The sequence below is a fragment of the Poeciliopsis prolifica genome, unplaced genomic scaffold, assembly GCF_027474105.1.
Source record: "Poeciliopsis prolifica strain line A6 unplaced genomic scaffold, Auburn_PproV2 SCAFFOLD012, whole genome shotgun sequence".
Taxonomy (NCBI): domain Eukaryota; kingdom Metazoa; phylum Chordata; class Actinopteri; order Cyprinodontiformes; family Poeciliidae; genus Poeciliopsis; species Poeciliopsis prolifica.
The window spans coordinates 8564935-8581800 of NW_026562387.1; the positions used below are offsets into that span (position 1 = coordinate 8564935).

Genomic DNA, 16866 nt, shown 5'->3' on the forward strand with positions numbered 1-16866 from the left:
TATTGGCCATCAGTTAATATTAAACCACCTGTTACTGGCTTGTGCTCGCAGCATGGATGCTTCTAAATGCTGACACATTTCAGATGGTCTCTTGGCTTTGTGGACCAACTATTTCCTTCACATGCTCAAATTATATTTGTTCTCTTTGTTATTCCAGAGTTTCACCTATAACTTTATTTGTTGTATTTTGATTGCTTTGTGTAGATTACTTAGGTTTCATGCCAGCATGTCATATGAACTTCATGCCGATAGATATATTGGAAACATTGACATGTTTAATACCTATTTTAGCAATGGTATAGAATTTTTGTGAGAGAAACTCCTCAATGAATTCACAATAATATTCAATCAAGCCATTTGTTGCATTATCATTACATTTTGGAAAAAGAACCATTTACTGGTAAATGCACTGTTTTAATTGTCTAGTTGCTGCTTATTGTAATTTAAGAAGTTCTAGTGATACAAAATGTTTTTTTTAAAGTACCTTTGAACAAGACATAGTTCTAACAATCCCATAAAGATGATGATGTTAAAAGCCATCTCAGAACTTAAGTATCCTTCCTCCTACAATTATAAAATGAACAAAATAATTGAACCTTTGAAGTGCTTAGAAGACTTTTCCATTTTTTCCCCATCAGTAGACCATTTAGAGGGCAGTCCTTCTAATTATCAGCTGATAGTTAAAGAAATTATAATTGGGATGGTTAAACTTTGCCTTCCACTGTGAAATAATGCACTTTTTTTCAGATCTCTACTTTGAAAGTGTCCTCATCAAGAGCAATACATAATGCACTTGAAACTTGTCACAGTTGTTAGCTACAAAATTAACACTTGCAGTAAGCTGGTAAAAATGTTCATGTCAAGTCAAAGTGCTGCAGACAGTGACATGTACTCATCCCTGATAAAATGTGCTCCCCATTATGAATATTCACCATGTTGAAGTAGTTTTAAGTGCACATCATCTTGCATATTTTGAAGTAACCTGCAGAGACAATTAGATGAGATACAACACAGCGCTTATAAAAGTCCACATCATGTAAGTTGTAAATGTAGAAGCGAGGGCTGCGATTATGTTGGGGATTATTCCGGATGCAGTCCTCGTTCCTGCAGGAGTAAATCTGTCCTACTCAGATGGGCATGTTTATGACTCCTGTAATAAAGAGCGAGGATTCAAAGCAGCACATGGGGTGTTATTGATTCGAGAATAAAAAGTCCAGAAGGTGATGGCTGTGTTAATGGCTTAAATCACTGCTTGTAATTGCTGACTATGTGGTGTGAAAATACTCACCGTCAGCCAAGTAGGATGCAATTACATCCTACATCAGCCAAGTAGGATGCAATTACATCCTACTTGGCTGATGTAATTGTCAAAATATACTTATTAATTAGTTTGACCAACACTTGCTCAGGTTGAGGAGCTCATTGATTTAAAGGTAAACGCCAAATTTTGCAAGATGTTAAAATGGATGTTTACTCAAAGACAAAAAGTGTACCTCTTGTTTATTTCCCTAACTATTAGCAAGTTATAAACTTCAGTATGTTTCATTGGGATAGACCAACACAAAATAGTCCACATGAAGGCAGCAACGTACTTCATCTGAAGTGCCAAAATATACTCATTGACTTAGACCCACAACAAAAGAGAGGCATCTATCTGCCAAACTTGACATTTCAGCCCTGGTACTGAACTCTGTGCAAAAGGTGTATGCGAATACAAACAGTCTGCGACCGTGTGACAGTGTGTTGAAGATTCGGTTTTGGATGAAGTGTGTGGGAACCTTTATGAAGTTGAAAGAAAATTATACCCGTTCTTTTTTAAACTGTAAAGAGGTGCACAAAAGGATCCACACATAATGACGCTGCCAAGTGAAAGTGTACAGATTCAGTGTTAGTTTGGTTTGTAACCACTGGGTATGAATACTTTTGCCTAGCACTGTAGCTCAAAACCGCATGAGCTGGACCTGTCAGGTAGCTTCAGTTTGACGGACGCCTCTCTATCTGAGCTGATGTTCATGCATTTAACCACAGCTGCTGTGACTTGTCAGAGAGCAGAGTAAGCCTTTTTTCCCCCACTGCTCTTCTTTAGTCAGACTGACATGTCTAAGTCGTGGGTGGCTTTGTGTAAATGAGGTTGCGCCCCAGTCAGCTCCAATTGTCTCTAAATCCCAGCGACGTCTGCTGTGTTGTGGCAGGTCTGCATCAGTGTGAGATTGCTCTGAGAGGTGACACGGCGGTGGTTTGACGGATTGTCTATGGCAGGAAGACTCAGAATGGATGACTGGTCATCTGGGGTAAGGTGGTGCTCAAGCCGCTGGGATGCAGAAGAAAATGTAGAAGGCGCACGTTTCTGTGCTGAACGGACCATACCTACTGAGAGGCTCAAACCAGAAAGAAGCACAGCTCTCTGCGGTTTTCAAGTCTTATTTATGTGTTATTCCCTGGGGGGCAGCTACTGCTCTTTGTAATATTAGACAAAAATACACGTGTAGGCCGTTTATTAAAGCAGGGTGCTCAGGCATCAATTGCCTGTAGAGGGATTTGTTTCATAATACAATGCACAGTCCTTCATCAAATTCTTCCAAGAAACTTCAGTTTTTATTTCATTAAATTTCCTTTATTGATCTTTCTTTTTTTCTTTTTTCTCTCAAGAAGCTCTTTGCTTCTACAACAAAAACCCTGCAAAATCGATTCATCAGCTCAACTGTCCTTTCCTTCTCCTCCTCTGCCGTCTCTCTTATCCTCCGTGCCTGCTAGCTCCAGATCGTCCTGGAGGATTATATAAACTTGTCATGGCGCGGTATTGTCGCAGCATCTAACCCGAGCTTTCCAAACAAAGCCTTGCCAGCCGCTCTCCGATAGGCGATAACAGTCACCAGTTTGTCAGCGGGGCGCTGTATCTAGCCTGCAGGCACGAGGCAGGTTCTGTTTGGCAACAAAACAACACAGGAACGCTTCGATCTTGTTGCCTCTTCTTTATTTTCCCGCCCCCACTGTTAATCAATGGCCGTTTTCAAAAGTACTTTGTACAAGTTAAGAGCGCTGGTAACAAGTGAGAGAAGAGTCTCCAAAGGTCAGAGGCTCACTTGAGGTGTACCGGGAAATTATAATGATGTTCCCGCCCCCCACTCGCAGTCATCTTGTATAGATTGCTGTTTTTGTTATTTTTATTATAATTATGGTCATTATTTTTCTTATTCTACTTTGCTATGAGCAAAAACAACCAAACAAAAGTCTTGTAAGCAAGAATTAAGCTTTTATCTTAATAGCGATGGGGTTTAAAAACCCCATCGTTTGAAAGACAAAACATCAGACAAGAGTAATGCTGGTTGTGCCTGCCAGCAGACATCTCTCACAAATTTAGTACGACAGTTTGTATGAGCAGATATTTATCTTCCATTAATCATTCTGAACAGTCATTTTGCTTTATAAAAAAAAAAGGCTGACTGTGTATTGGAGTAATTGTGCTGTGTACTTTCTCTGAGCTGATGTATTTGGGGTTTGTTTGTTTTTTAAATGAACACCGCCACTCAGATCTACCCTCATGGAGCTGCAAAGATAAAGATGAAAGATATGAAATGATTCTGATGTTTACCAAGTCTTAACCTCAGCTTCCTTCGCAGTTCCACCCTCCCCCCGCTGATCATCTGAATGGTGCTGATTTAAGCCCCAAATGGAGTTCTCCGTGGATGCCGCCTTTCCCCTCGGGATCGTATTGCAGGCTGTTATAGCGCGGGTATGTGATGTGATGTGATTTGTATTCAGGGAAAGGCGCCGGTGTGGTCTACTCAGAATGGAACCCAGGTTTTTCATATTGGTATTGATCCCTTTAGGGCTGGGCGGCGAGAGGATGGGGAGAGAGAGTGACGAGCCCACTAAAATGAGTTTACTTGAGGCCGTTGGCAGATCAGAAGAATCTCGTCCAGGATGCTAATGGATAGGATCTCAGCGTCCCAATCAAATCAGCCACACAGCTTTGCTGCAGAGCCTCGTGCAACAACATATAGTTCAGACAATGATTTCTAATTTACCAGTTCACTTTGTATTTAATTAACAGGAGAAAACTTTCACTGCAGTATTCACAATCACAGTTTTGTATCGATTTGCTTTCTTCCTTCAAGCTAATTAGTGTCTGGCCTTGACTTGCAATTGATTCATCTGTTCATTTTTCTAAAAAAATTTTTTGGAATTATTGTTCATCTAAACCTGGTCGTAGACAGAAAATCATATCTGTTGTTCAGTGTGCCCTCAAGATATACAGTTTATATTTACTCGGATTTGCTGCATATAACTACATACCACTGAACTGTTATCATTTTCACTTCAATCAGTTTGTCATTTGTCAGCATAAATACATGCATACATAAATAAAAGAGCAACGTTTTGGTGAATGAATCAAAATAGATGCAGTCGAACATGTACACTTTATGAAGAACATATGATCTGACTGATCAATTTTACTGCGTACATTGCTGATTGACAACTCCATTTAAAGAGTTTACTCTCAAAATTTGCTTGAAAATCTCCCTGGGATACAGTTTGCATGTCTCTGCTGCTGATTTTGCAGGATCCAAGTAGCCTCCTCCTGCAATCCCGTCAATAATTTTCTAGTTTTTGTTTACAATATTGGTCCATGATAGAGATGCAGCATGTTTTTAACACTGGAAAACTGATTCATATTCAGTTCATTTTGCCTTTCCCATCCTTGGCTTTAAAATGTTCAAATAAATACATCCCATTGTGAGCCGGGGTGTGCTGGATTGTACCAACTCAACCATTAAAAAGGATGGGATTTAAAGTTAGCATAATATCTAATGCTTATTTATTTATTTAGTTGAAAGAAATACAATGCAAATCATGACTACTTAAAGTAATCGGATTTCTTTGTGTCAAAAAGAGGAGAAGCAGAATCGGTTCACTTTGTGTTTGCCACCAAATGGATATAAGGCAAAAAGGGATGCAGCAGGGAGGGAAGACGGGCTCAGCCGATCTCCATAGATGGTCATTTCAGCTATCCACAAAAAGGGTAGCGAACAAAGATAAGTTGTGTGGACTTTCAGCCAACTAATCGCATCATGAAAGATTTGGGGTTAGCTGTTATCTGGGAGAGAGCTGTCACCACAGCAGCAGGTGTGTGGCACAGATAACCACATCTTCATAGCTGCTTTGTGGCACTGTGTGGTCTACAGGGGAATGCGGGAGGTTTGCCAAACTCCAAAGGAAACACTTTTTGGGGACAGGTGGACAAAAACACACACTGACGATGCCCTGTTTTCATTCTGAAAGACATTTATTGTGGTTGGATGAAATGTGGTCACAAGTGCAGCATAATGTCCTTGCTTCTACACACATGCTCATTTCCTCATTTGAAGCAATTGTGGCTCTCATTTTGCTGTCACTCCAGTAATTGTGTCGCTCCTCTTCTTTAACCTCTATTGCGAGGAAGGACTCACTCTCTTCCATCTGTCCTGGTTGCCTGCTCGTATTGATTGACTGCTAACATCCGGTGTTTGACTTTCAGAGAGGAGGAGAGGAAGGAAAACCCAGAGGCCAAGTTTGGTGAGACCTGGCTGTTCTTTGGTTGTCGCTACAGGGACAAAGACTACCTGTTCAGGTAAGCTGAATATACCCAACATATTCTGTGTTAGTTGGCTTCTCTGTCTGGTCACATACATGCATCTGCTGTTTGAAATCAGTTTCTTCCACCTCAATTATCCTGAAGGTTTTACTTAGATGTATAAGGATGAATTTGATTACGGTTTAATAACCATAGTTGAATGAAGGTAAAGCTAAATAGAGCGACACAGCACCACAGAAGAAACTGCTCTGGTAATATAAAACCAAATGTATTTTTCTTTTACCTTGGTGTCGTTTGTATTGAAAATGTGACACTTCACATCACCCTGAACTCACTGTCACACACTGACAAGGGAAGAGAAACTGGCCAAAATTGGTGGAAAGACAAACTAAAATCAGAAGCATTGCATAGGAAAATCTTTTAGAGGCTTTAGAAGACCTGAGAATTTGGTAGAGCTTCACCTTCTAAGGACAATGAAACTATTTTGCACAGAAGAAACACCAGAACTGAAGTTTGTAAAATGAACAAGCTGAAAGAGATCTTTCCCCAAAAAAGTTTTGATTCTATAACTGCAGCAATAGATGGTGGATGAAGTCCAATGGGAAGAATATATATTCATGCAACTCTTTTATGGTTTGCAATTGTAAAATTTTATTTGAACACAAATATATCCTTATATTTCCCATTCACAATAATGGCAATAATTCCACATTTTTTTGGCCTATAACATAAAATCTTAACAAAATACAGTGAAGCTTGTGGACATAAGACAAGGAAATGGAATACACATGTCCTTTCTGTTTTTATGTAAAGCAAAAGTAAGACATTTCATGTTCTGAAACTGAAATTGTTTTGCTTTGTTTTGATTTTTACAACTTTTGTTTTAAGTTCACTTTTATCTTTTAAGTTATTTATGTAACAAAAAAAAAGCCAACTAAAGCCACAATCCCTTCTCAGCACCACTACAGCCATAGATAAAGTTAGCAAGTAGAGGGTGGCGGCAAATAGAAAGATTTCCCCTGATGCTGCGGGAGACCAAACAGAACGTAAAAGTGGAGACTGCATCGGGCTCTAATTTGTCATCTGGACACAAGGCCCACTCCAAAAGAATGCTAATGTGCGCTGCACGTCTTCTGCATGTGTAACCGAGTAACTAATGTTGGGTGTCAGCGTTCTTTATAGCTTGTACTGCGGTTGTTGAAAGCCACTCTTGAAGTGATTTAGTATTTACTAACCGTTTGAGATTTAAAGAAGCTGGAGTAAATCACAAGCTCTTTTGTTCATTGATGGGAAAGTTCTTGCTTTAATTGATTACTATCACATAAATGATGGGATTTAACCAAAGGTGCGCAGAACATTTCTCTCCTTCTATTTAGTTTTGAGGAACTATTGTCCAGGATATTGGATAGGTTTACCGAATCAGATCTGCAGATGGTTGTCGCTCATCTTCACCTTTTTGGCTTCTGAATATAATTCTGTTAAGGTATTCTATACCCATTATATGCCCACAAAAGCTTTTACATCTGCTTGTCTGGAAGCATAATATTCCAACTCATTCTACAGTAAATGGATTGATTCACACACTTTTTAGCAGCATTTGTTGCAGAGGTGAGAAAAAAACAGGACTTACATCAGTTTATCAAAACAGTTGGATACAAGCTGGCAGCCTGCTAAAGTTTTTATGCACACAAAAAGTGAAAACAAACTAAATGTAGTTAAAAAGCGTCCAGTGTTTTGCAAAAAAAAAAAAAAAAGTTGTTGCACTTTTGCAAGTGTTGTACCTTTAATGTTTTGCTCCTTTTGTACCAGATTCTTTTTCTGGAACCAAATCTTTTTGTGCTGCAGGAAATTTTGAGTCAACTTGGCGTCACTTTCCATATGGTTTGACTGGTGACAAATTACATGTGGTTTTATGAGTGAAATAAATAGTCATATAAGTATATCTATCCATTACCTTCCACTCAGTCCATGGTCAGGTCTTTGGGACAGCAGACTAATCCTCACTCTATTTCAGTGTTTTCCAACCCTTGTCCTCAAGGCACACTGTCCTACATGTTTTAGAGCTTTCCCTGCTTTAATGTGCCTGATTCAATTGACTGCAGTTCAGCAAATGCTTGTTAATCAGTCATCAATTGAAATCAGCTGGACTGAAGCAAGGAAATACCTAAAACATGCAGGGTAGTGTGTCTTGAGGACCAGGGTTGGGAAACACTGCTCTATTTCAAGGGAGAGAGTCCAGACATGAGAAAAGCTCATGACCACAGAGGGAGGTAGTAATGTATATTGGCCAATCCGTATTCACATAGACATACCTTTTGAATCAACTGTCTCAAATAGTGGTATGAAGCAATATAAATAAGAACAGGGTGTAATTCAATTGTATTTAATAGCAATTCTAAATACAGCTAATGGTTATGTTTCCCAGCCTCTGTCTCTAAGCACACCACTGTCTGTGCATCCACAACCTGTCAGCTCTGTCAGCTGGCTGGGCAGATTCATCTATAAAACCAGCTGTCAGTTGTCATTTATACATCAGTAGGGGTTGCCCTTTTCTACATTGAGAACCAACAAAAAAGAAATAAAAGCCCTGTATCAAAGCACATAGAAAAAATATAAACATACTTTTCCTGGAGCAAGAGACGCTGCATTCTCAAGCTAAAATGATTTCATCTAAAAAGAAGAGGTTGCAGATAATTGTTTTCTGTTGGCTGTGTCCAAGAGAAATCTGTGAAAATACGCTGGCAGAATTTTCATCATCTGTCTTCTGGTTCTAAATCCACATTCACCTGAGCAATACTAAAGGTCTAACTTTTTATTGTATAAAAACTAGAATAGAAAGCAGTGGATGGCCATAACTTACTATTAGCTATCATCCAACACATATATCCTCCTTCTTATTAATTTTCCTCAGCTTAACTTTCTTTTGACTTTGTACTAATTGGTCTACATTTCCGGTAAGGGCACCAAGCATTTTCTAAATGCCCCGGTACTGATGGAGTTCCTTTGAAAGATGAAATAATGCAAACGGATTAGCATCGTTAATGACACAAGAACAGATCACAGAGGATGTTGTTTGTTCCTCTCTGTTTCTTCTATTCCTTTCTTAAATAGTAACTCCCAGCCAGGTAACGAGCATTGTTTGTTCACAATGTGGGCCTCTGTGATGAACACCCCCACAGTGTTGACCAAAGTGATTAGTCTGTGCTTTATGAGCCACCCATGAAGAGTTGTGCTCAATTTAAATAGGTTAGCAGAATGAGAACAACATGCCATCAGCTAAATGCGCTGCCTGCATTCATCTCTGTGGGATTTATCTTAACGCAAGTCCAATTTGACGTCTGCCTTTTCACTACTTTGGTTTCTATTTTTCCCCCCAGTGTTTTGGATGCTCAAAGAAAAAGTTGAGCTCCGGTCCAGAGAAGGGGGTGCAATTACGATAATGTCAAAACAGAATGTGATCAATTCTCAGATAAAGGCCTGAATTCAAAAATGGGGTGCGTCGCAATACGACGCAGCACTTAACGTCCCAGTTGGAGACCGATGGCTGTTTGTCACATCAAACATGCTTTCCTCTATTCTGCACGTGTCATTTACCCCTCCCTATGCTTTCCCAACCTCTTTACAGCAGCTGATTTCGTGCTGCAGAGGAACCTTGACTGGAAAATCACACTGGGTTTCTTTCCTAGTCTTCGATACTGCCACTGGCTTGTATGCGTATAAACACAGCAAGTAGTCTGGCATGTGCAGAATCCTTTATCTATTGTCTGCTTCTCAGAATTTGGCCTTCATTTATCATCTGTCTGCTTCTACTCATGGTGTTATCAAATCTGAGATGATTTATACACACATGCATCAAACAAAAAAGCACAGCAATTTCTGTCTCTTATGCACCCTTTTTGTCTCACTCATCAAACGTCCAAATGTCCAGGACAATAGTGCAAAAAGAAATTCACATGAAGTAACCATTTTTCAGCTCAACTTCTTTCAAACTATTGTATGATTTTAAATCGATTGTCATACCGAGGGTGGAACAGTCGTGCAAACAAATAAAATCAATCAAATTTAATGTATTTGTCAATATTACAAAGGTAGAAACATTGAATAGATGAAATCAGAGAAAAGCGTTGACTATTTGCTGTTGTCAAAAATCTCATGAAACTCATCCTTGCCACTTTCTTTCTAATTCCCTCCCATTAAAAATAAACAGACATTGAAGTTCGTCACTTTATCCCTGTTGACGAAGTATGATTTCTACCAACCACTCGACACCAGGAGAGTAACACTACATTATTGTTTAGATGATCTCAAGCCTTTTGCTGTTCCCCACAGGTCATCTGCCAAGGACAATTTTCCTACTTAAAGTAACTTGATAAGTTAGCAAGCGTTAAGAGCTACATTTCCATCTTTCTAATTTGTTTCTAAATTCAACAAACTCGTTGGTCAAGCAATTAGATATTGCTTAATGACTGCTTTCAATTACAGCTTGTATAACAAGCATTGCAGGGAGCTCTTTGTTTCCTTGAAAGAAAACAAAGAACACAAGGCTCATCACTTTAGTATTCACACCACTGCTTGTGGCTTTATATATATAAAAAAAAGCTGATCTTGGTCTGGGGGTTACTTCATAACATAGACCCCCTAAGGCAAAGACCTTCACCAATGCTCTTAGAGCTGTGGCTTGTTTTGTTGGAGTTTGGCTGCGTGTATGTGTACTCTTTCCGACTGCTTAGCTTTAAACAAGATGTTCTGAGCTGCAGTAAACCTCACCTCCCTGAGCACCTTCTTCATCCTGCAATAGCACCCCAGGCCCTATAAAAACATTGAGATAGTAGAGCATAAAGTTGGCAAGCAAAACACCGACAGGGAGCAAGGTTAGACATAACCTGAAGGATGGGTGGATTGATTATAAAAGATTGGTAGAACAGTGACCCGACCTTTCTTATGAAATCTGGATCCCAGTTTTGCATTTCTCTTGTTAGACAAGTTAAATTGGTTGTCTGGCACAGCTTTATTCAAATCTTTTCTGATTCAAAATGCTTGGAGGGTGTTTTTTTTTTTTTGGCTCAGTGAATCATGGCATTACCATTTAGCAATATGCGGGTGCCATCACGGAAGAATAAAAATCAACTCAAAAAACAGATAGTCCAGTACATTTTGGCAACATTTTGCTTCATTTTGAAATCCATAGTGTCATGAAACCCTGACCAGAGCAGCGGAGATCGCAACACCTACACATACCTGTTTTTAGTCACACAGAGTTGTGTGTACATCTCTTAATGTGCTGCTCTTCCTACCCTGATGCTCCCATCACTCTGGAACAAGGGAAATCTGAGCTCATCAGACCGCATGACCTTTTTCCAAATTGAAGCCTTTCTTGGCTTTCAAGTGATAAATGGTTTCCTTAAGGCTACACATCTGTTTATTCGGAGTAGTCTACATTTGTTGCTATTATTTTTGTGTTTCTTACAAAAAAAAAAACAACAAACATTTTTATTGCAGCATCATTTCAATGTGGAGAAATAGATTGTTAACCAGAAATCTACAAAAGACATTTACAGTTAAGAATTCAAACACTTTGCATATTTGTTTTGATTAAGGAGACGTGAGTTGGCTGATTCGTCTCTGGACTTTTATGTCGAAGAATCAAGGCAGGTGGTTCATGCTATATGACAAAAACTAGGCTGGAAATGCAATATTTTAACACTCAGATCTTAGTTGTAAATCTTAGACTGACTTCAAAGGTAAAAGAAATCTTGTGTTTACTCCCTAATTTTCTGTTGTTTTGAGATTTAGAGACTGGCCTGGTTATTTCATTACCTTTGTTGACAACATTTTGTCCTTTTTAAAATAGTTTTCTAAGCAGTCCACAGATCCATTTCTTGTGATGGAAAGATGCTTCAAAAAAAAAAAGCAGCAGTGAGCTGGCACAGGTGAGAGGAGGGCAGAACTGCATCATCCTATCCTCTAATCACTTCACGACATTGTCTAGCATCACTGATGTAAAACCTTAGACATTTTGAAGTCGAAGATTTATATACCTTAACACCCATAAATAGCTCATGCCTTGCTAGTATGAGTATGTTTGGTGACTTCAGCGGCAATCAGCACTCAAAGCATTTAGCAAGACCTGAGATGGAGCTCTTTACTCAGGGAGATTGATGGTCGTTTTGTATTCTGTATTTAGAAATAATCACTTGTCACTTTCTTACCAAGGTTACTGCTGATATGAGCCCTTTCCAGATTTATGCTGGAAGGGGCACAAAGGAAGGATGAGAAGGATGACTTTACCCTAACATCCTTTGACAGCTCTTTTGTCCATGGACAGGTGTGCTTTCTGTAAATAATTTATAAATCTCGGCGCATCATGGAAATTTTGCCTGATGCCATGTAGATTATTTCTTAGCTTTTTGAAATGCATTTTTCAGGATATTTTCTTGATATCTGCCCACATCAAATTAAGACTATGACAAAAATGAAGTGAACAAACTCATTAAAGGACAAGCTACATTGCATCTTTTAGCATTAAACTTCAACAGCTCCATTTGCATCAAGACCTGAGACATGACTCTCCTGACTCTCCTGACTCGAACTGAAATATGAACTTACTAATTGGTGTATGGATTCGATGTCGTTCCAGAGAGGAACTGGAGAACTTTGTGTCCAGTGGGACCCTGAGTCACCTGAAAGTGTGTTTCTCCAGAGAAGACAGGAAGGATGAGGAGGAACCTTCCTCAGCAGCACAACCCAGATACGTCCAACACAATCTGTTGCTCTGCTGCCAACAAGTCACCGACATCCTGCTCAGACGGGACGGCTACATCTACGTCTGCGGGTAAGGCCGACACTGATCTTCTTTTAATCTTAATCCATCCTGAGTGCTTCTTGTCCTTTTTTGATCTATTTATCGTTTTTCCCAGCATCCATCTGCCAAGGCTGTCTGATATTCTGGTTGTTTCAGTATTCAGTGTCATTTTTCAGTGTGTTCACACAATGGTGGCAGAGCATCTCTGCCTCTGCTTTTTCCTTGACTTTAAACTCTTTTCATGTGTGATGCTTTTTTCCTTTTTGGTAAATAGTACTTGCTCCTACGTCACTACAGATTCACATTATGTATAAAGTTAATTTTCATTCGAAACTGCATCATTATCATGATTACAAAGTAGACAAATTAATTTCACAAGAGAAATCACCTGAACATGTGGAGCCAGCACAGCAGCAAAGGAAATCTAATTACCTGTAGCTTACAAGCATAGTTTCTTACAAAGGTGATGAATAATGCTGTCGTTTGAAAATATTCTTCAATTTAGCTGTAAATGAAAGCAGTAGTCTAAATGACTCAATTTTGGTGTAGCACAAAGATAACGCTCTAATAAAAACAGGTGCTGCAAATATTTATTCAATTAACCTGGAATATGTACAGACTTGGATATATATATTTTTTATGAATTTGGTATAATTGAACCTGTTGAAAAGTTGTGTGTGTGTGTGTGTGTCTGAGGTTCTTTTGTATCCTCATGCAAGTCCAGTCTGACTTAATGATATTAATATATGTCACCCTTTTCTGATCTGGAGATTTGTTGTTGGAAGGGAGTCATAGAAGTCTGCCTTTTTTGTCCTTATTACTCAGATTACATGTTTGAATATATATTTTGTTTTTTAATTGAATGAGTGAGGTATGTTGCAGAATTAAATTATTTAGATAAAAAAGCTCACTGTGTAAAAATATTGTGATAGCAGGGAAATCGTATAATTGGTAAAATAAACGAAAAAAAAAAATCTGTATTGTATTTGCTTCCTTTGCCAATATCAAGTCCCAATCTTATGCTGCATCAATGCTAGTAGAAGTAGTGTAGCTGCTTGAATTTTATTTCATCCATTGTTTCTGTTGTGAACCAGAGTATTTTGCTCCAACGTGAAGTAAACAGGATCAAAGAAGCAATTTTTATGTCCTGACAACACGGCAGCTTAAAACCTGCTTAGCTTCTTTACTTGATTCTCACTGTACATTTAACATCACATTAACAGAAATGTTCTTTAATATACCCATGCTCTTCTCTTGCAGCACCCAGTATAGGCTATCCTTAAGTTTGAATATAAAAGTGAAAGTCCTATGCAAGGAGTCCTTTTAAACATATTCAGCTCGCTAACAGTATGGCAAAAACAAAGTCATAAACAAAACACCAAAAACAAGTGTTGGTAGCTGAGTTTAGTCAGAGATTCCAATACTGATCACCCCTAAATGCCTTAATATTTAACATTTTATGTTACTAATAAACACTGTAATGCTCAAAACAACAGTCTATTAAGAAGTGTAAATACAGCAAAAATTATGGTTCCTGGTGTTCTGTTTGTTTCCCCCCCCAAGTAAATCCTGCTTACTATGGAGGAGGGTTCACCAATTACCGGTGAAATGTCTGCCATGCTACAGTGATCTTCCCAGGCACTTTCAGATTTTGTGGGTTGTGTTGTTCTTCCTTCCTCCTTCATTACACCCCAAAGGTGTAGGAATTCAAGCCAAACCATACATCTTATGTTCCCCTTTTCCTCTGTGCTTGGAACATAGTTATTGTCTTTGTAACATAATATCACACAGTGTGAACATGTCATAGTCATTTTAACTGTGTGACCTGCTTCACGGGTTTTCTGGTACATTGTTAAACCAACATCAAAATGGATCAGGTAGTATCAAGTAAAACTACTTGATGTTAGCTGTCAACAAGAACTAGTGTCTTTTAAAAACAGCAGCATCAAATACTATTTAATTGTGTAGCTGAAAGAGAAGGATAACAGACCTTCAACTTTTTTTTAAATATGAAAAATATGGCATGCATTTATATTCAGCCCCTCTGAGTCAACACCTTTCACTGCTGCATGCCTTGTTATGTCTCTGCTGGTGTTGCACATCTAGAGACAAAGCATGTTTCCTATTCTTTGCTCAAGCTCAGCCAGATTTAATGGAGAAGAATCGGTTCTCCCCTTCTCAGTACTCAATTTTATGCCATGAGCACTTATGATGCCACCACTGAGTACTGTGTAATCTCTTCAAAAATCTTTTTGCAAGCATGCAAAAACATCATTTGTACTTGGCAAATATTTAACCCCTTTTCAGTCTACTCTTGATCTTCAGTTCTGTGCCAGTGTCTGCAGAGCTCCATATTTTTTGAAGAAACATACTTATGTGTGGTGTATGAAAACAAGTTGTTAAGCTCGTTTGCTGTAGTGCCTTGCTTGCAAGGCAGATCTCACTTTTTAAAGTTATAAACACAAGTCACATGATTACAGATTCCTTTGCTGCTGTTTCCTCCACTGTGATGCAGCAGTTTTCTCTGTTTATAGTTCATACATATCCTGCTGTCCTCCCCCCCTGCAGCATTACAACACTTGTTTGTCTCAGTCAGTACAAATTGTCCCTGTCAGAACAAAGAAAACATCAAACACTCGTGGGTATCAAACATGCCAAATCCTGTCAGCGTTGTAAAGCTGCTACTGTACATACCACATTATTTTTGCTGTTGTTTCTCACTCTCCTGCTTCCTTCCTCACCTTCGAGTAAATTACCTTTGAAACATCAAAACCATGTGAATTTTCACAGTCATAGAATATTTCCATCTTCGCTGAATCTCTGCAGCAGCAAACTCGAGGATTTAACCAGGAGGTATGCTAGAGTTGGTAGCAGTTCTGGAAAAATATTGGTGTTTGCACAGAGCCTTGCAAAAGTATTCATACCCCTTCGGCTATTCTATGTGTTTGACACATTTCAATTACGAAATCCAATGAAATATTTTTAGATTTTATGCAATAGACTATCAAAATAAAGCAAATGACTGTGGATACGGAGGAAGCTAACACATATCTTTTGCACCCTTTGTAAAAATGGTACTTATTGCTTTCAGAAGTCAGCTAGTTAGTGCTGTTCACCTGTTGCTAACAGCTGTTCAGTAAAGGACTCAAAAGCTTTTTGGGAACAGTAGTGAACAAACAGCATCACAGGACTCCTTCTGTTTCACCTACATATGCTCTTTTGTGTTGGTGTATCTTGGTGTAACACACACGAATACTACAAACGACACTGAAGTTTGTGGTTGCAACATGGGAAAAAGTGAAAATGTCCAAGCGGTATCAGTTCTGCTGCAAGGCACTTTAGGAGGAATGAGAGACACGTACATATTTTAACAGTAGTGTTTTTGTAACATATGTGCATTTTTTTCCACTTCCTAGGGATGCCAAGAACATGGCCAAAGATGTGAATGAGACCCTGGTGGAGATGATTAAAACTGAGCTTCAAGTGGACCAACTGGAGGCCATGAAGACACTAGCAGGACTTAGAGAGAAGAAGCGCTACTTACAGGACATCTGGGCCTGACTGTAGATGACTAGATAAAGGATCTCTGCTGCATTTGCTGTACTAAAAAAAAAAAAGAAAAAAAAAAGCATTGTGCAAGATATATATTTAGCCTTCTCAGCTGTAACCTCTTGATCCATAAAATTGTCGCTGCAGACGCTTGAAGGTAGTTTACGCCAGCCAATGTCACCGAGATAGAGTGACCCATGTGACCTGTGGATATCAGTTCAGTCCACCTTCCTCGCCTTTGCTGTTTAAACAGAGCTGACCTTGGTCAGTGCTGGAGATTAGCCCCGCGGTGTGAAAAGGCTTTCAGTGTAGACACGACGCCTCGGTTTGTCCTTTCTGATGAAAAGGCATTTATTACTGTCGGCCTTAATGGAGTGACTTTGATGAGACTGAGTGCGGGATACTTTTTGCACCTTGACAGCACATTAATCTGTACTTTTTTTTTGTGTGTGTGTGTCTTTTTTTTAAACTGTGCGCGCACACAAATAAACTGAATCATTCAAGGAAAGGGAAATTGTTTTTCTTTCTTGTGTTCTTGTCGTCTGTTTTCACAAAATGTACTGCGGCTGAAACTCAAAATGTCACTACTTTTTAATTTTTTTCTGCTAATTAAAAATTCTTTTCCTCTTATGAATGTTTCTTTTTTTCTTTTTTTTTTTTTTTTTTTTTTACAAAATTCCACGTGCTGCAATTATTGGCATCCCTACAGATTGAATAAAAAAAATAAAATAACTGAAGGGTTTTTTTGGTTATATTATTCATGTAGAAAATACTATCTTGGAAACTCAAACTCGTTTATTCTTTTCCTGATGTGTGAATATGAAGTGAGGCAGGTCAGAGGAGACCTCTCTCTGCAGCTTTATGACGGAAATGTTCAGTGAGCCAACCTTATGAAATGTCCTAACCAGAAGACTGAACGATCTCCTGTAGGTAAAGATAG

At 38.9% G+C, this 16866-nt stretch overlaps 1 protein-coding gene across 4 annotated transcripts in view; it reads left to right on the plus strand.

The window, feature by feature from the left end:
* mtrr (5-methyltetrahydrofolate-homocysteine methyltransferase reductase) overlaps nt 1–16556 on the plus strand; it is a 33312-nt gene extending 16756 nt beyond the window's left edge. For all 4 annotated transcript variants that reach the window (XM_055037522.1, XM_055037524.1, XM_055037523.1 and 1 more), the window contains 3 exons: nt 5519–5611; nt 12213–12407; nt 15794–16556. In XM_055037522.1, the coding sequence (XP_054893497.1) occupies nt 5519–5611; nt 12213–12407; nt 15794–15938 (433 nt within the window). In that variant the 3' untranslated portion in view covers nt 15939–16556. The remainder of the gene's footprint in view (nt 1–5518; nt 5612–12212; nt 12408–15793) is intronic.
* The last annotated feature ends 310 nt before the right edge of the window (nt 16557–16866 follow it).